Source organism: Myripristis murdjan, chromosome 20, assembly GCF_902150065.1.
Source record: "Myripristis murdjan chromosome 20, fMyrMur1.1, whole genome shotgun sequence".
Taxonomy (NCBI): domain Eukaryota; kingdom Metazoa; phylum Chordata; class Actinopteri; order Holocentriformes; family Holocentridae; genus Myripristis; species Myripristis murdjan.
The window spans coordinates 28,001,746-28,022,499 of NC_043999.1; the positions used below are offsets into that span (position 1 = coordinate 28,001,746).

Below are 20,754 nucleotides of genomic sequence, written 5' to 3' on the forward strand. Positions count from 1 at the left end.
CAAAATGCCTAACGTTAGTTAGCAAGACAAGCGGGCCATATGATGCTGGAATTTCCATTAGCAAGATAGCAAACTAATTAGCCAGCTAACGTTAGCTAGTTCTAATGTTAATTCCAGCAGGGTCTGCTTGTCTTGCTAACTAACGTTAGCCATTTTGCTCGAAGCATATGTTATAGGAGGGGTCCCCCCCCCGGACCCCCGTGACACTGTCACCTTTTTTACTGTGAGGAGTTCGCATGTCTGACTTCTGTAAATACAGCAGTTATAGCAAGAAGGAGGCATACTGTCAGTAAAACTGGCTGTGGAGCAAGAAATTATGCTGCCATTGTCCCCATCTAGTGGCGAATGGAAAAAACTTTCCTTCCATTGCAATAAATAGGTCCAGGGAGGCATACTGTCAATGTCACTGTCAATACCCCGCCCCCCCACCGGAAATTATCGTCCACTTATCGTTATCGAGGTGAGGTGCTCAAATATATCGTGATATTGATTTGAGGCTATATCACCCAGCCCTAATTGTGGCCCATGTATTGTGATATGTATTGTATTGTGAGGTCCTTGCCAGTGGGACCAAGCAGGGCTCCTTATGTAGCTCTACTTGATATATCAAACCAGTGTAGACATTTTTGTAAAACAAATTGGAGAGTGGTCCGTCAGTGTTGCCCATTTCACACAGGATACAGTTTGTTTGATAGACATTGCATAGAAATTGTATGATTAGTCAATTTAAAGGTTTTCTGTTTGTTGCTGGTGACTGGAATTGCTTCTAATGTTGATGAGATTTCACATGACTACACATCAGTACAAGTACATGTTCAAGAGAGCAAGGATTTTAATCTCTTCTTTTTGTTGTAACAATTCCTGTAACTTATATAATTAATTAAAAGAAATTATTAAATGAATGAATCTCATTAATACCAGCCTGAATTGTGTTAATGTTCGATTTATTCTCAATTTTTACAAAAACACACTATAGTCACAAAGGGCAAGCACGGCAAAGTGCAAATTGGTGCACAGACCCCATTTCATGTGACACGGACACAAAATTCACAACTCCACTCAACCAAAAATTCAAAGTCTGGAAAAGCTTTGGCTTCTGCAGGAGAAACAGCAACCTAGACAAAAGTTGTAGTGTGTAAGATTTGTAAAACACAATGGATCTGTCCAGTCACAGTACCTAGAGCTGCCAGTTCCTTAGATGTTAATAAGGTGGTTATTGTTATGGTGTGCAAAATGGTTATTTGCATATTGTTACTCACATTGCTTATGTTTTTTGTTACCTGCCTAGGTTGTGAATTAGCATTCTTGCTAACTCCAGCATGTTTACATCGTGTTTTATACTTGATGTTCATTAATGTACTCTGTCTCTATCCAAAAAAAAAAAAAAAAAAAAAAAAAAAAAAAAAACTGTTAGCTGGGGGGAAGTCCACCTCAGTCGCAGGAGGCTAACAGTTAGCATTTGGAGCATCCAGCCAGTATCCAGCACTCAGTAACAATGAGAGGAAGAGAGCAACACTATTGTCCTAAACAACAGCTAAGGAGAATTCAAATAATGTCACATATTTCAAAATAGGTGAACTATACTTTTCATTTCTGCACTAGACTGTGATGAAGAGGAGAGACAACATCCAGGCTGACTTTGAATCCAAGAGTGAGGCCCTGGCTGCCAAGAAAGTTGACCAAGAAGCAGTAAGTGCAACTGGCACACACTGACAGAAAAGCAGACACACACACTCCCTCCTGCCCTCCCTGCTTTTCTCCTCTAAGCTAGTGGATGTGTTTGTGTGTCTCCCAGGCATTTTCCCAGAGATTAGGTGTAATAAAGTGAGGCCTCTTCCATAGCTCATATTGGAGGGGAGTGGGGTTGGGGGGGGGACTTCCAGGGAGGATTATCTAAATAACCAAGCTTGTCAGGTGGAAGTCTGTCCTAAGCTCGGCACCACTCACCACGAATAGGAGCTGTCAATATTATTTCACACTGTAAACCCAGCAGTTAATCGCGCCATAATGAAAATTCCCATATCCTTTTTAGATGAGGGTTTGCTTCAAATGTCAGGAGAGAGAGAATGAAGATAGCAAGTTCGGAAGCAAAGAGCAGAGCTGTTTTTTGGTGCTTTACTTGAGGTGTGTGTGTGTGTGTGTGTGTGTGTGTGTGTGTGTGTGTGTGTGTGCTGTGCATGAGCCTGTGTATTTGTGCATTCATACACACAGATGTGTATCTACCCACCCAGATGATATTTAGATCCATCTGTGAGATTTTAATTAAGAAGCAAGTAGACTCTCACCTGCAGACGTCTATTATAATTTCCTGCATTAATTAGCACTGTGTGTAAATGGACTGGCTTTATTCTGCTCCTCTATTCCTCTAATATATCACTCAGTTTCTGCTTTTACCAGATTTTCACTAATGAGAATGGAAATGTCACATGGTTTGTCACAGTTTCCAACCGGGTTCTTGATCTAAAAATGAAGGAACATGAGTAGTGCTACATTTTGAATAAGACCCCAGGTAATGCATTGTGTGCCAGTATTTCATTAAGGTTAACTTAAAGCTGGCATTGATGCCAGTAATTAGCTGAGGTGACAAGGTTGTATCCAACATTTATATCATTCATATCATCATTCATTGTCTTGACTGTGTTTGCTGTTTGGCTCAAGTTCACTAGTGTATGTTTATCATGTGCTCTTGGTGTTGTTATTAAGTTTAATGATGATTTTACATTATTTGTACTCTTGGTGTACATCCATCCGCTATACAGTTTGTTCCATGATATCCAGGTTTATGCTGCATCAGAGTAAAAGACTGGATGTTGAACACAGTCAAACCAGTGTTATCCTTTATGAGAAAATCGAGATTGTCAAAATATTATATAAATCATAGAAAGTTGAAAGAAAGCAGTAAATTTTTCATATGAGTGATGTGAAATTCCTTTCTTTTAAATCAGAGAGTGAAGTTGAGTTAACAGATAATCATTAGTTACTTCACTTTTACAACTTGACATATTCCATTGAAAGCATGGAATCCTTGTAGGTGTATCAACATTTTCAACTTGTACGTTGTACAGGTTTGTATGTTGAAACTAATTTTCCTCTATCTATCTATCTATCTAATATTGCCAAAAGTATTCACTCAGCTATCCAAAACATTGAATTCAGGTGTTTCAATCACTTCCATGGCCACAGGTGTATAAATTCAAGCACCTATGCAAGCAGACTACTTCTACAAACATTTGTGAAAGAATGGGTTGCTCTCAGGAGCTCAGTGAATTCCAGTGTGGTACTGTGATAGGATGCCACCTGTGCAATAAGTCCAGTCATGACATTTCCAGGCTACTAAAAATTCCACAATAAACTGTTAGTGCTACTATAACAAAGTGGAAGTGATTGGGAAAGACAGCAACTCAGCCATGAAGTGGTAGGCCACGTAAAATCACAGAGCGGGGTCAGCGGATGCTGAGGCGCATAGTGCACAGAGGTCGCCAACTTTCTGCAGAGTCCATGGCTACAGACCTCCAAACTTCATGTGATCTTCAGATTAGCTCAAGAACAGTGTGTAGAGAGCTTCATGGAATGGGTTTCCATGGCCGAGCAGCTGCATCCAAGCCTTACATCACCAAGCGCAATGCGTCGGATGCAGTGGTGTAAAGCACGCCGCCACTGGCCTCTAGAGCAGTGGAGACATGTTCTCTGGAGTGATGAATCACACTTCTCCGTCTGGCAATCTGATGGACGAGTCTGGGTTTGGCGGTTGCCAGGAGAACGGTACTTGTCTGACTGCATTGTGCCAAGTGTAAAGTTTGGTGGAGGGGGGGTTATAGATTGGGGTTGTTTTTCGGGAGTTGGGCTTGGCCCCTTAGTTCCATTGAAAGGAACTCTTAATGCTTCAGCATACCAAAACATTTTGGACAATTTCATGCTCCCAACTTTGTGGGAACAGTTTGGACATGGCCCCTTCCTGTTCCAACATGACTGCACACCAGTGCAGAAAGCAAGGTCCATAAAGACATGGATGAGTGAGTTTGGTGTGGAAGAACTTGACTGGCCTGCACAGAGTCCTGACCTCAACCCGATAGAACACCTTTGGGATGAACTAGAGCGGAGACTGCGAGCCAGGCCTTCTCGTTGTAAAGAGGACTATACATGCTTGTAGCCTAAGCTAGGGTTGTTCAGACTTTTCCATGCTGCAGACCCCCAAGCTGATTTTCACTGAGCCACTGACCCTTATTTGGAGTTGCCCAAGGGACCATTATATGAAAAGAAATTTTAGTTTCTGTTCAGAGCTAAATTGTTTTGATGCTGTATTTAACATTGACAAACAAATTCAAAGTGGTGAGTTTAAAACAAGGGTAGACTGAAGTGAGGAGTGTTTAGACTCAGTGACAAAAAATGTGAAATATGCAATTAATGTGAAATTTATCATTGAATTGTCAACCATATAGGCTCAACCATCAAATTTAGTGTCCTCATTTTAACTGATCCCAGTTATGCGTTGTGTAACTACTCCTCTTTTTGCTGATTATCAGGAATGGAAAACGCTGTACAACACAGACTGAACCCCCATTCTTCTGTACAAATTTACTTGACCTTTTTTCATTCTTTATCTATTTTTAAACCAAGAAAAACACTGGGGTTTTTATGTGAGAGTAAATCATGCAGATTCAGACTGAATGTGTTTGTCATGACCCAAGGCAGCCAGGAGAGGGTGCTGCTGGTCCAGTTTAGCAGCAAGATGTCTTGACTGGTGTGTGTGTGTGTGTGTGTGTGTGTGTGTGTGTGTGTGTGTGTGTGTGTGTGTGTGTGGACTATTCGGTCACACATCTAGATTTAAGTGTGTGTTTGTTTGTTTGTGTGTTTGTAGACTATCCAGTCACACATCTAGATTTGACCTGCTGAACCACATTTCATCTAAAAAATAATTTCGTTTGATGTTCAGTTTTGATTGATATTTTTCTTGAACCAGTTAAAGACAGAGCATGACAGATCACCTTACTAGGTGTCCAGAAAGTCAAACTTGATTCAAGGAACTTATTAAAACATGCTGATTTGCAGTGGCAGCAAGTTGAATTATCTCAGCCTAGTGGCAGAATGTGTGACTTCGGTTTAAGAGGAATGACTGGAAGAGAGACCAAGAGGACCGCTTCATCTCTCTTTCATCCTGAAGAGTTTTTCTTTTACACACCTGTCCACAAGACTGTGTCAGTGTGAGTAATAAGATTATAATGCCAAATGCACAAGTTACAAGTGAGCTGTTGTAAGAAAGTCATGACAACCGACTGTATGCATTTAAATTTGTTATGAGTTGCAAATGTCATGCTGTATGGACGGCATGCTAAAATTGTATTTGAATAATGTCAACCTGGCAAAAATGACCACTAAGCAAGAGATAAACTGTCAGTGAGTTTCCATCCATTTGTTTTTATTTGCATTTTCAATTTGCACATTAAAAACCTGAATGGAAACACTGAAAATTCAAAAAAATCTCCAAATATTGCAAAAAACGTTTTTACCCTTGGGGGAGGTGGAAAAGTATGGAAACAGGTTTAGCGAATAAACGGTGACGTTCATAATCACATGACTTCCGCTCCACTGTACAGAGGAAAACTGGCGGCAGATGACAACAACACCTGGTATGTTTGGACCGAAGAAGAGACTTGAACTTTTCTTAAACTAATTTAAGAAAACAATATCAATGCTATATTGGATAGCAAACAACAAAGTTTTGATTTTTGACTTATGCCCCTGTAAAACATCATCACATTGCGCCCTCTTCTTCTGCAGTGGTATAATGTCACCCAGCTGGAGAATTAGCCACTTATTGCTTACCTTGATGAACCAACTCCAAATATTCATATAACAGAGGTGGATGGAAACACAAATAAATTCACATTTTGTTTTGCCAATTATCTGAAAATTTGATTAAAATTTGCAATATATTTGGATGGAAACCCGACTTGTGGCAGTGAGGAATCAGTGCACTGCGTATTGCCATGCGCACATATCAGGGTCCTTAGACTCAGTCATTACCTGTTCATACAAAAATAATAACAGGTTGTAAACATGGCAGGCAATTTGTGTCAAATTTGTAACAAAAAAAACCTCCAACAACAACTGAGTAGTATTCCACTCAATTCGTGCAATAATAAACTTCAAGAAAATATTGCCAGTTTAAATTGACTCTAAGCTCAACAAAATGAGATTGGAACATCAACATAGATGCACATGATGTGAGAATGCAATGCCCACTGGATACAAGTGTCAGGAACCTTATATCAGATATCATTGATTTAATAATACCTTGTCATACAAACATTATTTTCATTAAAGATAATTCTTTTGTTTTATTAAGCCACCAAAAAAGACATTGTTCTGTAGAATAACAGCAGCAAAAGAAATGGTAGTTAGCATTATCTAAATATGTGCCACGTGGTCAAAATGATGGATGGTAGGTCAGGCATAAAAAGCAGCTTAAATTATAATCAGGATCATAGGAGGTAAAAGGAAGTTGGAAAATGATTTATAACAACTTGCATTCCAATTTTATTTGAAAGTTTGGCTGTGGCATAACACAGCACTGTGCTTATCTTGGGTTGTCCGGGGTACACTTTCTTTTTCTGTATTATTCACATCAATATTTTTGTACTTCATTCTGTGTCGCTGTGTGAATATAATGTAGATTTACAGTGCATATTTGATTACCTTAGTGAATGTAGATGTGTTGTCAGTGCCACACAATATTTCAGTTACTTGATTTTAATATGTTATGGCACCTCCATAATGATATAATAGATAGATAATCTCTCTCTCTCTCTCTCTCTCTCTCTCTCTCTCTCTCTCTCTCTCTCCCTCTCTCTCTCTCTCTCTCTCTCCTGGGAGGGGAAAAAGTTTCATTTTTACACATTAGACATTGATAGGCAATGTGTTGAACATCTATAGAAGCTTGTGTGTGTCTGTGTCTGTGTCTGTGTGTGTGTGTGTGTGTGTGTGTGTGTGTGTGTGTGTGTGTGTCTGTGTGTGTGTCTGTGCGCATATGTGTGTGTTTATCTGATTAAATGTTGAACCAGTGATGCTGTTGAGCATCATTATTAGGACAAGGTGTTACAGACTGGCTAACAGTGGGTAGGGACACACACACACACACACACACACACACACACACACACTCGGAGTGATTGATAGAGACGCTAAAGCAGGCTCAGCCTTGATGAGGTGGGTGGATCAATAACACTGCAGTAACAAGCAGGCCACTGAGATTGTGTGTGTGTACAGTAAATGCCATTGGTTAGGCCCATGTAAATCATGCTTTGTTTGTTGTACTTGTGTAAATGACATTGTCACCGTAAATGTCAGGCAGCTTATCCAGGATCAGGTTGCGTACGACAGCATGATAGTAATGTTATTATTATTGCAGTATTATGCATTGTACCATCTTTTACAAACTTTTTTTTGACATATATGAATGTCCTTCCCTTAGCTTATCTTGGTCCTCAAGTCTCTTGAACTGAAACATATGCAACATGAAAATAATGATAATGCAAAGATTCATCTATAGAACAAAATTAAAACAAGTCACTGAAATAAAAACATCTGGTGCAGTCAACATTTGCACTATGTCTATATGCCTCATGTTTCAGAGGCCACTAAATTGTTATGTGCCATTATATTGTGAAGTAAAAGTTAAGGTCATCTAATTTGTAACTTTCCCAGCTTATTCCTACTGTACAAATGTACTGTGGTCATTTATGGAGGTTAGCAGTGGAAGAAGTCATTCTAATTTATGTGGACCATTTATCCTTTCAACTTTACTACCACTCTCCCGTTGGTGTTTATTGGTCAGATTTAGGGCTCCCTTACCAGCAAATGTTCACATTAGCACTGCTCTGATTCTGATTCTAATGTTTTTGGACTGGCACTGCCGATAGTTGACAATTTGGGTGATTTCTAAGGTTTTCTGTCCTGTCAGGGTGTATAAGCCTCTGACATTAATACAGGGTGTCCGCGGGGTCTTAAAAAGTCTAAAAAAAAAAAAAAAAAAGTCTTGAATTAGAAAATCAAATTTTAAGGCCTTAAAAAGACTTAAATTCACTGAATTTACATCTTAAATAATTTTTAAACAGGTCTTAATTTTCATAAGTCCGTAAAGCTACCTCAAATGCTAAATGAAAAGCTCCCGAAACAATTTATTAATATATTATGTCTACAACGATAGTAACGATAGCTCATTGGATCCAATTCATATTGCATCCAATGAGCTATTGTGTTATTAGTGAGTCCCTTTCGACACTTCCGGAAACAGAAGAAGAAAGAGGAGCGAGGGAAAAAGAGGTCGAAGAGCATAAATGCAGCGATGGGGAAATGCAAATTTAGCGAGGCCTGGCATGACAAAGAGGAATTTAAACTTTGGTTGAAACCGGTTCCAAAGTGTGACCGTGAAGCGTTCTGCAGCGTGTGTAAAAAACTTATACAACTGGGAACATTGGAGATACGGGCGCTGGAATCGCACGCTAAAAATGAGAAACATGTGACCGCCATTAAGGGTCTCCACCAAACTCCTGCCATCACCCAGTTCTGCTCTGGTGGCCACCGGTGGCCGCCCTGGAACCAGCTCCGGCGGCCACCCTGGAATTTGCAAAAACACTCCAGTGCGGGAAAGACAAAACTGCGTACATCACACACTTTGGACTAGCGGAGTTCATCAAAAGAGAGCTCATCTCAAAAGTAAACGGGCCCTTGGTGCTCATGTTTGATGAAAGTCTGAACCATACCACCAAAAGCAAACAGCTGGACCTGCACATACGTTTTTGGGAGGGCAGAGAGGTACAGTCCAGATACCTGGGATCCCACTTCATGGGGCATGCGACAGCTGGGGATCTAATGAAACATGTAAAAGTAAGTAAATGTTTTATTTTAGCTATCATTTTTACTGTTATGTTAACATATATAAATAGTCAAGGTAAGACAGTTGTATTTATATAGCACATTTAAACACAAGGTAATTCAATGTGCTTCACATTGAAATACATAAAAATCTAAAAATGTCAATTAGTAAGCAACATTATATAAAACAGCAACTACTTTAAAACTCCTCCTTGTTTCTTGATTAATTTTAAACAGCACTGAAATAACAGAAATCAGTATGTCTGAATGTATGTGAAGTCTTAAGTTTGTTCATATTTTTCCCTCAGGAGTGTGTGGGCCCCCTTGACCTCAGGAACTGGTGTCCATTTCAGTGGATGGGCCCAATGTCAACTTCAACTTTTTTAAACTCTTCCAACAAGAACATGCTGAAAGGTATGAGGGTATGGTATCTGTGGACTCCACATATTACACAACGCAGTCAAAAGTGGCTTTTCCGTGTGGCAAGCGGGTAAACTACTGAGGGCCATGCACACATTATTGCATAATGTGCCAGCAAGGAGGGAAGACTACACTGCTACAACCAAGTCCACTGTCTTCCCTTTATCTTTCTGTGGTCTTCGGTGGCTTGAAAACCAACCTGTGATAGGGAGGGCTCTTCAAGTTTGGCCGTCACTCACACACTACATGGATGCGGTGAGAAGAAAACAGCTCCCAAACAGTCGGACAGCATCTTTTGACATTGTGGGGGAAGCCATGAAGGACACTCTCATTGTGGCCAGGTTACACTTCTCTTTGACTGTTTCCCGGTTTTTCAGTCCTTTTTTGAAGAGGTATCAAACGGATGAGCCAGTGATGCCTTTCCTTTGCACGGACTTGGCTGAGTTAATGAAGGTAGTGATTTATACGGATAGCTGTGTACATTATCACAGAACTGTTGCTAGTACAGATTAGACCTAATTGATGACACTTTGTTAATGAGGAATAAGTATTTTTTTCTGAAAATTGTTTTAATTGGAATTATGATGTGATATTGTGTATGGCTTTGGATTTTTATAAATGTGGATGCTAGGTAATTTCATTTACCTCTGAGATTAGGTTTTAGCAGAGTCTACTGAGACACTTAAAAGGGAGGTCCTCCAGGACATCACAACACACATCACAACACTGCAGCTCACCTAACGGGAGGTAGCTGAAAACAGTCCTCAAGGTAGTGTGTTAATTCAGAAAAGTATTTTTTATAAAATATATTCAGCAGCAAGTATTTTATTGTACTAATTGTTGACTGCTTTATTTCCCCATCCAGAGCAAGAAAATTAGTAAGCTCAGAGTTCTTGAGTTTAGAAGAGACTGCATGCAGGGACTTTCAAACATTGTCAGGAAAATGCAGGAGAAGAGCCCTCTCAAGTATGCAGCAGTCAGGCGGATGGCGTGCCTCAACCCCTCTGCCATGTTCAGGGAACCAGACACATGCAAGAGACAGATGAAAAGTCTTGTTCAGGCATTTCTACAAGACAAACAACTGGCAGGAAGAGTTTCTGCTGGTAGGAATAGTTGTAAGAGAGGCATTTGATAAAAGTAAGACATCAGCACAGAATATTTTGACCTTTGTAACAGCGTTGTTAACACAATCTGTGTTATGGCCAGTCCTTTTTTACTTTGCCTTTTTAAAAGAAAGATTAAGATTTTTTTAATCAAATAGCAATGCTTCTGCAAGTTTCTCCTCTTCAGTAAACTTATCATTTATATGCACTTTTTTCTTTTCAATTTGATAGTCAGAATCATATTTTCAAGTGGGGATCTCTTACTCTTGTCATGTTTATGGTCAAGCACCTGTTCTGTGTGCAATGGCTGACTTGGTATTTAAAGGTAAACCAGGCAACTTAAGAAGGATTGACTCCACACTGTTCTTATTCCCATGTTGTCAAATACTGATGCTTTGTGTTGGTCTTGCATCCCTAGCCAAGTTGTACCTTTAAGTAGGTCTCTTCTTTTGTCCATCATTATGAGCAAATTAGTACCTTTATTAGAAGGATAAACCTCTTGAGATGCGCTATCTCATTTTCGAGGGGGTCCTTATAATGTAGATACAGTAGAGATTTATTGTTGATACATTGCAATGATGTGTTGTAATGATTCATCAATTTTATCTTCTCTTTTTGTCTCCACTTGTTTTGTTTCAGGGGACGTCATTCTCCAGCAGTTTGAAGCCTTCCTGTCTCTGGAGTGCAGAAGTGAGGAGTTCCTTTCCTTCTCACCTATGCAAAAAAGGCTTGACGTCTTCTTGAGCAGTTTCCTCAGTAACTACCTGGAGCTTTTTGCTTTTTGCCGGAGGCTGCTGATTTTGTCACACGGACTGGCCACTGTTGAGAGAGGTTTTTCAGTGAATAAAGAAATCGAAACCTACAACATACAGGAGGACACTCTGGAAGCACAGAGGCTTGTTTGTGACTATGTCACTCAACATGGGGGAGTAACCAAAGTCCCACTCACAAGAGAGCTCTTGGATTCAGTGGCGTCAGCCAGGAGCAGATACCGTCTCCATCTTGAGACAGAGAGAAAGAAGAAACAGTGCCTTGCAAAGGGCCGAAAGAGAAAGGCAGCTGAGGATTACTTGGAGGAACTGAAAAAAAGGAGAAACAGTTGCACAAACTCTATCCAGAGATGCAGACAGAGGAGGCTGAGGGCAAGGCTGGCAGCAAGATGGCACAGCTACTAACAAAATCAAACGCTCTGAGGAGGCCCAGCAAGGACAAAGACGCAGAGCTCAGGAGCATTGAGGAGGAGATTGTTGCCAAAGGAGAGGAGCTGAGATATACACTATATTACCAAAAGTATTCGCTCACCCATTCAAATGATCAGAATCAGGTGTCCTAATCACTTGGCCTGGCCACAGGTGTATAAAATCAAGCACTCAGGCATGCAGACTGTGAAACAAGACATTTGTGAAAGAATGGGCCGCTCTCAGGAGCTCAGTGAATTCCAGCGTGGAACTGTCATAGGTTGCCACCTGTGCAACAAATCCAGTCGTGAAATTTCCTCGCTCCTAAATATTCCACAGTCAACTGTCAGCTCTATTATAACAAAATGGAAGCGTTTGGGAACAACAGCAACTCAGCCACGAAGTGGTAGGCCACGTAAAGTGACGGAGAGGGGTCAGCGGATGCTGAAGCGCATAGTGCAAAGAGGTCGCCGACTTTCTGCACAGTCAATTGCTACAGAGCTACAAACTTCATGTGACCTTCAGATTAGCCCAAGTACAGTACGCAGAGAGCTTCATGGAATGGGTTTCCATGGCCGAGCAGCTGCAGCCAAGCCACACATCACCAAGTGCAATGCAAAGCGTTGGATGCAATGGTGTAAAACACGCCGCCACTGGCCTCTAGAGCAGTGGAGACGCGTTCTCTGGAGTGATGAATCACGCTTTTCCATCTGGCAATCTGATGGACGAGTCTGGGTTTGGAGGTTGCCAGGAGAACGGTACATTTCAGACTGCATTGTGCCGACTGTGAAATTTGGTGGAGGAGGAATTATGGTGTGGGCTTGTTTTTCAGGAGCTGGGCTTGGCCCCTTAGTTCCAGTGAAAGGAACTTTGAATGCTTCAGGATACCAAAACATTTTGGACAATTCCATGCTCCCAACCTTGTGGGAACAGTTTGGAGCGGGCCCCTTCCTCTTCCAACATGACTGTGCACCAGTGCACAAAGCAAGGTCCATAAAGACATGGATGACAGAGTCTGGTGTGGATGAACTTGACTGGCCTGCACAGAGTCCTGACCTGAACCTGATAGAACACCTTTGGGATGAATTAGAGCGGAGACTGAGAGCCAGGCCTTCTCGACCAACATCAGTGTGTGACCTCACCAATGCGCTTTTGGAAGAATGGTCAAAAATTCCTATAAACACTCTCCTCAACCTTGTGGACAGTCTTCCCAGAAGAGTTGAAGCTGTAATAGCTGCAAAAGGTGGACCGACATCATATTGAACTCTATGGGTTAGGAATGGGATGGCACTTCAGTTCATAGTATGAGTAAAGGCAGGTGAGCGAATACTTTTGGTAATATAGTGTATGTAGTGCACGCGCACACACACACACAGTCAATTCTACAGTCAGTCAGTCAGCCAGTTGTTAAGTCAGTCTGTTGTTCATGCAGTCCACCCCCACTCCCCAAGATTTTAATAAAATAATTTTGTTTTCAAGTAATTTTGTGACTCTGCATTTATTTTTTAGGTTTTTTATGTCGTGACATAGGTATTAAATTTCATTCATAATGGTCTTAAAAAGGTCTTTCCACAATTTTGGATTAGCCCAACCCACTTGCGGAGACAGATAGGTAGGCCCCTATGTTCTGAATTGAAGAAAAAATTAGGTCTGGTTTTCCGACTATTTCCGACTGGTTTTCCATTTAGTCCTCTACCATGTCAAAGACGTCATCATTGTGGCAGCATTTTAACAAAATAGGTGGAAAAAAGTCGAATGCAAACTTTGCAAACAACAGTTTGCGTATCACAGCTCAACAACCAACATGGCATATCACCTAAAACGGTAAGCTAACATGTCTGCGTTAGGTTGCTCCGTCAGTTTGGAGTGTAAACATTTCAGAATTGGCATATTTCAAAGTTTTAGTCTAATCGTTTTTTAACTGCAGGCGCACACACCCGCGACGACGGCAACTTGACATAAACGGAAATCATAGGCTATGATATTGCGTAGTTGCACGTGATGCAACGCTGTCAGAGCCAACCGCCTCCAGTGTGTCATTCACATACCTGCCAACATTTGAGTAGTAAAATCCGGGAGATTTTTGTGGTGGGGAGCAGCAAAAGATGTGCGGGGATATTAGTGCCTGCCGAGCCGGTTGAGATTTACAACACATCCAGGTTTTTAATAATTAGTCAGTAAACTCGGCATTGTCTGACACAGGCTGGAAAATGTGCACTTTTATTTACAGTTAAACATTTCGCCGTGTGTTTCAGCTTCTGTTAAACTAACGGAGCTGCAGCGGTTTCCGGTCTCAGCTTTCCAAATAAAACCTTTGTTATTGTGCGTTTCTCATTATTATTCATCATGATTAACAATCGGGAGTCTCCCGCGTGAATCGGGAGAGTTGGCAAGTATGGTCATTCAGTGCAAAATAATTAGGGCAAAAACGATTTAATATACTGCAAATACTAGTTTATGTTTATTTATAATTCATTTAGGCGGACAACCAGGTAGGCTACTGTCCAGTTAATTAATCTAAAAATAGTATTTTTTTATTAATTTATTTTGTATTCCCACTGCCACCCGATTAGTCGACTTTTGGTCGAAATTTCAGGGGCCTCATTTATAAACATTGCGTATGCACAAAACGGGGCCTGAAATTGGCGTACACCACTTTCCACGCAAAGGTTGTGATTTATTAAAAAAAAAAAAAAACTTGGCGGAAAAATGTGCGGTCCTCCACGTAAATTCTGAACCATCCGTAAGCCTACGCACATCTTGGAGACAAGGGGAATTTGGCGACGCAGATGGTGAATTGAATCCAAACTGCATCATGATTCGTCTCACACATTTATTTACACTCCATATCAAACGTTCATTGTAAATCCACTTCATCACAAACATTCCAAACAGCGGTGATATTTGTGCTCGCGCTACCGAGCCATAACTATTACATAAGGAACATGCATTAAAAAAAAAAAAAAAACTATATTGTAACGAGTGTAACTGATGAAATTAGTATCACTGGTTGACAAACTACACAAATGACATTAAACAATTGCAGTACAGTGCGTTCCCCTGTCACACTTCCGTCTTCAAATCATGCCAGGGTGGTGGATATCACAGATTGAAATGTAAATTGTGACAAGTTTTGAGGCAAGCAGTCTAATGGCTGTAAACGTATAAATACTGTGGTGACACTCGTGCGCAATTGCTGGCGTCTTGGTAAGTCAATTGAGAAAAAAAAAAAAAAAAAAAAAAAAAAACATGGCACCAACCACCAATTCTAGCCATTCAAGCCTGATGTACTGATGCACTCTTCCGCTATAACCTGCAGCCTGCAGCCTGCCAGTAGCCACTGTCACCTGCAGGCTGCAGGTGACAGTGGCACCTCGATTTCTGTATCTGTAAAATTCCGTTTTTTCCGCCTTTCTCTCCCAGGTTGCCATGATTAACCGTAACACACCATTGGTCAGCTGGATCATTTACATATGCATCAACATTCATGAGGTGCTTTGCATTGGCCATTTATGGTTGAATGTGGGCGTGTAGTGGGCGGAGGATGAGACGCAATCTTGTCCGCAAACTTTCAGGTGGTCTGTGATTAATAAAGGGAAATTGCTTGCAGGTGTGCGTACGCATGGCTTTATAAGTCTGGATTTTTTTGGGCGTACGCCATTTTCGGCTTTTGGGCGTACATATACTTTTAGTATGGATCCTACGCAAAGTTTTATAAATGAGGCCCCAGGACTTTAGTCGACCAAGATTTTCTCTGGTTGACTACAGCCCTAAAACTAAAGCTATCCACTGAAAAAGAGGATGATATTCATCCTCAATTATTAGAAATTGACATATTGAGAGTTATAATTCAAGATGAGTTTTGTTGTTAGGGTTTGACCAGTATGAGATTTGAAAGCCCTGTATGATGACAATATTTTTGGAATGAAGTTGCAACTATTTTGTGCTCAGATTCAGTGGCTTTAAATTTTCATGCCCAGATCCTGAAAATTCCAAAGTGTTTTGTTGTTGTTGTTTTTTTTCCTCCAGCAATTTTATTCTTGGCAGCACGGAAAAAGCTCTTAACCAGCATCTGGGCTGTTGTACATTAAAACTCATGTGAAACCCAGGATGATGGTGGTGTTAATGATGGTGATGATGATACAGATACCTAGAGAGCGCTCAGTAGAGCGCATACCTCTGCCAGCTCAATGCAGTTGTGAAGATATGCAGTTCCACAGTTTGATATTCACCAAAAGTTCTTGTGGAAAGGGTGGCCATGGATCAAAGAAGGTTCCGTGACACAGTCAAATGGAACGGGTAGAAAACATAGCCCATGTCCAACTCAACCGGCAGAGGTAGTAAGAAGGGTAAAACCAAGTATCAGCTGCATATCATGGTGATATATTTGTTATATTACACAGATGATGTGTTTAGCAGGTGACTGTGATGAGGAAGCGGGCAGTCATTTGTTGATATGTGTCATTTTCAGCTGAAGGAGGAAGTGGATGCTCTGGCAGACCGGGTAGAGTTGGCCAATAACGCTTTGAAGGGAGACTGGTCCCGCTGGCAGAACAGCATGAGGACTGATCTCAAATCAGCCTTTGTTGCCACCGCTGAGAAGAATGTGGAATACTATGAGAAGGTAAGCTGAACACAGATCATGATTGAAGGCTGACAACACTAAATGCCTGCTAAAGGCTGAATTATGCTTCCGCGTAGGAAGAGCGTACGGAGGTTGTGCGAAGCTTACGGGGGTTGTGCGACCGCCGCAGAGCCTTGCCGCGCGCCTCCCAAAAATTGTAACTACGCGGACCCTCCGCAGCCCCACAAGAGCTGTGATTGGTCCGCCGAAGTACACTATTTCCGGCATTTCGTTGCAACCGGCATCATATTCCTGTTGTTGTGTCGTCAGCGCCGTTTTTTTTTTTTTAAAACTGTTGTGTCTCGACTCGTCGGTTGTGTTTGAAAACTTTGGAGAGTGCCCGCACCTATACGACTCGTCCACTCGCCACAGAAGAGCAGCGACCATACGTCACAGGGTCTACGTTGGTGGGAGGAGAATTGCTCTGTGTGTTTGCAGAGGTATGTTGGACACACACGCGCTGCGTAGGAAATGCGTGCTTCGCACAACCCCCGTACGCTCTTCCAACGCTGAAGCATAATTCAGCCTTAAGAACCAGCCCCACAGAACTGGAATGAAGTAGAATGGAAATTGAACTGTTTTCCATGCTCATCACTGGTACAAAATAAAATGGTGACAAGGAAAACCCATGTATAGGGCAGTAAAGTGTGTCACACTCTTGAAAACCAAGAAGATACATTGGGGCTTTGCAATATGGCCTAAATCTCATATCCTGATATATGTAATTTCGCATCCTAAGAATGCCCATTTTTATTACATTTTGAATTATATAATTTAAAAATAAAACGTCCTTAATCATTATTGTTTTTCTCCTTTTATTGGGATATTTGGAACCTTTGTTAAAAATTTTCAATCCAAGAAAATTTGACATTGCTGAAATAAAAAATATGTAAAACATAAGTGTAATGATGGAAGGAGTCTATCAGCAATCTGTACATGTTTCCAGATACTGGATCAGTTTTTTTCCCCCCAGGCAGCAGTAGTGCCATGAATGCGTTAGCAGCACTTCTTCAGTCAATTACCAAGGCCATTCACTTTCCTGTCAAAATACTGCCAGAGCTACACCACAGGTGTGTGTAGCTCCTGCAGATGCTGCCAATGGGTCTTCATCCACCTCTTCAAAACTGTACCTGCATGTCAGGTGATGCAAGGCTACATAGGTGTGCATCAGTATTAGTGAAGGAAGTAGTCAATGCTGGATTTACTACACTAACTGAATGCCTAGTCATATTAACCTTAGGATGGGGAAAAGGAGTCAAAGACCCTTGGGACATAGCGCCCTCTAATGGCTTTTTCTTAGCAGGGTCTGTAATCCCCTGCAACCTGACCAGCATAGAGGTGTGTAACCCTGACTCAAACATCTATCTATGTTGCCTGATAACACAGCAGCTGGATAGGCTAGGCTAAACCTGGAGTGCCTCTCGAGTCTACAGTAACTAAGGAGCTACTCACAATACCAAGTTTGTACCGCGCCCAAGCATGTTTGCCCCTAAAATCTGGATTAATTGACTAGTGTGATCGCTCTATACCGTGCTTGAATACAGTACACTTCCTCCACTCTAGAACAGTTGGAGGGGGTGTGCTTCAGCACGGCACGGGCACATACACGAGCACATGCACGGTCACGCACTCAGCACGCGGACATAAATCATGCCTGGTCTGCCGGATCTGACAGGTGCCGGAACGGCACCTGTTATATTTTTATTGAGGAAAATTAGAATGATAACTGTAACTATAAGGATAAGTATTATTATAAATATTGAGGGGGCAATTAACTGCTTTTAAGTTGTTGGCATTAAAAGTGTCAACTTTTAAAATAAGCAGCACAAAATATTAAAAGCAGCTTTCAGGAACCCCAACGGTAGTTGGAACCATTGCTGTTTTGCTGATTGTACTTCAAATTTTTCTGAGAGGGGGGATTTAAACTGAAAGAAGAGGATAGAGAAATGGAAAGTGGAGAGTAAGAGTGGAAAGAAAGTCAATGAAAGGGATTTAAAAAAAAAAAAAAAAGGATAGGGGAGAAAGGAATGGAAGATGCAGAGAGGAAGAGACAATCCTAGATCCAGATTAACAGGCAGGAACCCAGTAGAGACATGAGGGAATAATGTGCAGGAAAAAGAACAATTGGGAGAGCTGAAGCAAACAACCATAACAGAGAGTGCGGAATGAAACAATGAAGTCATTACAGTAACAATAATTTACTCTTTATAGGTTTTGTTAGTCACACTGGAGTCTATGCATGCAGTTAGAGCAGAAATATGGTTCAGTTTACTATGGATTTATTTTAGTCCTTGAAGCTGGATCTCTGCCAGCAGAGGGTAGCAGCACCTCAGTTTTATGACCCCTCACAAATAATTGACGTTTAAAGGGTTGTCAACTCTAATATTTCCTGTGGACGCTGTTGTTTCCTCTCCAACAGTTGAAGGGTCTTAAATGCCTGCTGATTATCAGTCATTCAGCCCAAATTAGCCATGTTTCAAGTGCTGCTGTTGCATTTGAATGTCTGCAGCATGTCTGTTGTGTGGCATAGCCCTTGGACACTAAATTCTCAAACTGCTCAGTTGCCAGAAGTAGAAGAAATGTGTTTACACAGAGACATAATGGTTGTAAAACAGTTCTTTAAAAGACTGTAGTTCCATGAAGAGTCATCAGTGACTAAAGAACCATTTTATTGAGTGGATTAGTAGTTGGTATCGTAGTGGATATTCCACCACAATATGGAAATGAACTTTCAAAGACTTGAAACTTTCTGGACCAGATGGTGGTATTCCATCATTGTAATTAAGTCATCCACATTAGTTTTCCTAAGAGCAGCAGCACTGCTGTTTTTTTTTTTTTTTTATTGATTTGAATCACTTGAAATTGATTGAAGTAATACAGTCTTTCTACCAGAACATAGGGGAACTTTCCACAGTCCATTTTCAGTTTCATGGTTTATGAATGGCGATGACTTTGTTAGCTACAAGAAGCAGATTATTATACAATAAATGTTTTAACCAAAAATTCTAATTTGAAAATTTGGGGGATTTTGATTATATGTTAAATCATTAGGACAGCATGATTTCCAAAATGGTTTCTTGCAATGTAAAATGTGGGGAAATTGCAGTAAATAGACCAATCATTCAAAGCATCGCATTTCTAGTTGCTGAGATACATTTGTGTTCCTTGCTCAATACTGTTTCCAGTAACAACTGTTTTGAAAGGCAATGGTACTTGGTTGAACTGATGCTTTTAACAGTGGGTGTATAGAGATGGTGTAGAAAATGTCCTTGTCATATTAGTGGTGATATTTCCAGTTTACATTTCTGCTGTCTCTCCTGGCCTTACCCTGCAGCAGCCCTGACACAAACACTCATCACCCTGCAAGGCTGCCCCTGGCAAGCAAATGCAGTACAACAAATGAAGCGTACCAGTGTCTCTTTGTGTGTTCGTATGTGTCTCCATGTGTAGAAGTATGTGTGTTTTTTGCTGTCATATAGCCGAGGGCCAACGGTCTTCTCCTAGAAAACATCCTAATAAATCCATTGAAAATCTTTTGTTAGTAAGTGGGGTTTAAAACATTCAGTGTGCCTATTGTGTAAGCAGCCCTAGACTTCAGAAATTCTCAATGTTATGCATACATATGTGGTGATAAATGATTAATAGGCTACATCTTTGAAGATGGTTTCTACAATCCATGTGATTGCAGTAACACCAAAGAGGACATAACCTTCTTGTGGGTAAGATGGTGATGCATTGGCTGGTTACCCATGTGTGTACTATCTAGAAAGTTTTCTCCCAAATAGTATAGTTCAAAGTGAGATTTATCCTTGTATCAGGTTTTGAAGGTCAGTACCGATACTAATGTGTATTCTGTGTTTTCCCCAGAATTACATTCTACGCAGGGTGGAATGCCTCTGAAATAGCATTTAAACCATCATGTAACACAAAGTTCTTATTAAACCCCAGGACAGCAAACCCTAGAAAACACATTTACTCATTAACCAAGTCATTGATCAAGTTTAGAAGTATATTCTTTGGCAAGAACTTTGGCATTTTATATACTTTCTTTAGATAAGCCTATGTGAAAACAGTACAAGTAATTAAAAAATGGAAGTCATAAAATATATACGAGATAATCATTGAAGAAATTCAAACCATAAGTCCATGATAAAATTCCCAGGAGAGTTGAATTTAGGGCAACTGGATTTGTTTGTAGATTCTTGAAGATGTTTCACATCTTTTCCAAGTAACTTCTTTATCTCTGGAAGTGAACCGAAGCTTGTGGATGAAAAATGAAACATCCTCAAGAATCTACAAACAAATACAGTTGCCCTCAATTCAGCTCTCCTTGCATAACTGACATGGATGACTGAATCTTCACAGACATCTGCATGATGAAAAGGTACAATTAATGACAAAGTAATACAAACATAAATGAGATAATCAAATAAGAAGTCAGACCACAAACCATGTAAAAGCACACTCATAAAAGTATATTTTTAAGACGGATTTAAAAGAGAATAAGAGAAGGTTTGGTCTTCTGCCTAGACAGTGGAATGGCTGGCAGAGCCTT

General features: G+C 40.7%; 2 protein-coding genes across 2 annotated transcripts in view; both read left to right on the top strand.

Annotated features, from left to right (window-relative positions):
- Positions 1–20,754, top strand: part of snx7 (sorting nexin 7) — a 67,307-nt gene that overhangs the window by 25,374 nt on the left and 21,179 nt on the right. The window contains exons 7-8 of the mRNA XM_030079439.1: positions 1,603–1,689; positions 16,047–16,199. Of these exons, the coding sequence (XP_029935299.1) occupies positions 1,603–1,689; positions 16,047–16,199 (240 nt within the window). The remainder of the gene's footprint in view (positions 1–1,602; positions 1,690–16,046; positions 16,200–20,754) is intronic.
- Positions 10,249–11,651, top strand: LOC115378890 (uncharacterized). Its single transcript, XM_030079440.1, has 2 exons — positions 10,249–10,397; positions 11,037–11,651. Exons 1-2 carry the CDS (start codon positions 10,280–10,282, stop codon positions 11,570–11,572), a joined length of 654 nt encoding a protein of 217 aa, XP_029935300.1. The 5' UTR covers positions 10,249–10,279; the 3' UTR covers positions 11,573–11,651.

What these genes read in the sequence shown, in the direction of transcription:
- LOC115378890 (XM_030079440.1), top strand. Translation starts at nt 10,280, where the DNA reads ATGGCGTGCCTCAACCCCTCTGCCATGTTCAGGGAACCAGACACATGC. An exon ending in GGCAGGAAGAGTTTCTGCTG is followed by an intron (nt 10,398 to 11,036) that starts GTAGGAATAGTT and finishes GTTTTGTTTCAG; the next exon opens with GGGACGTCATTCTCCAGCAG.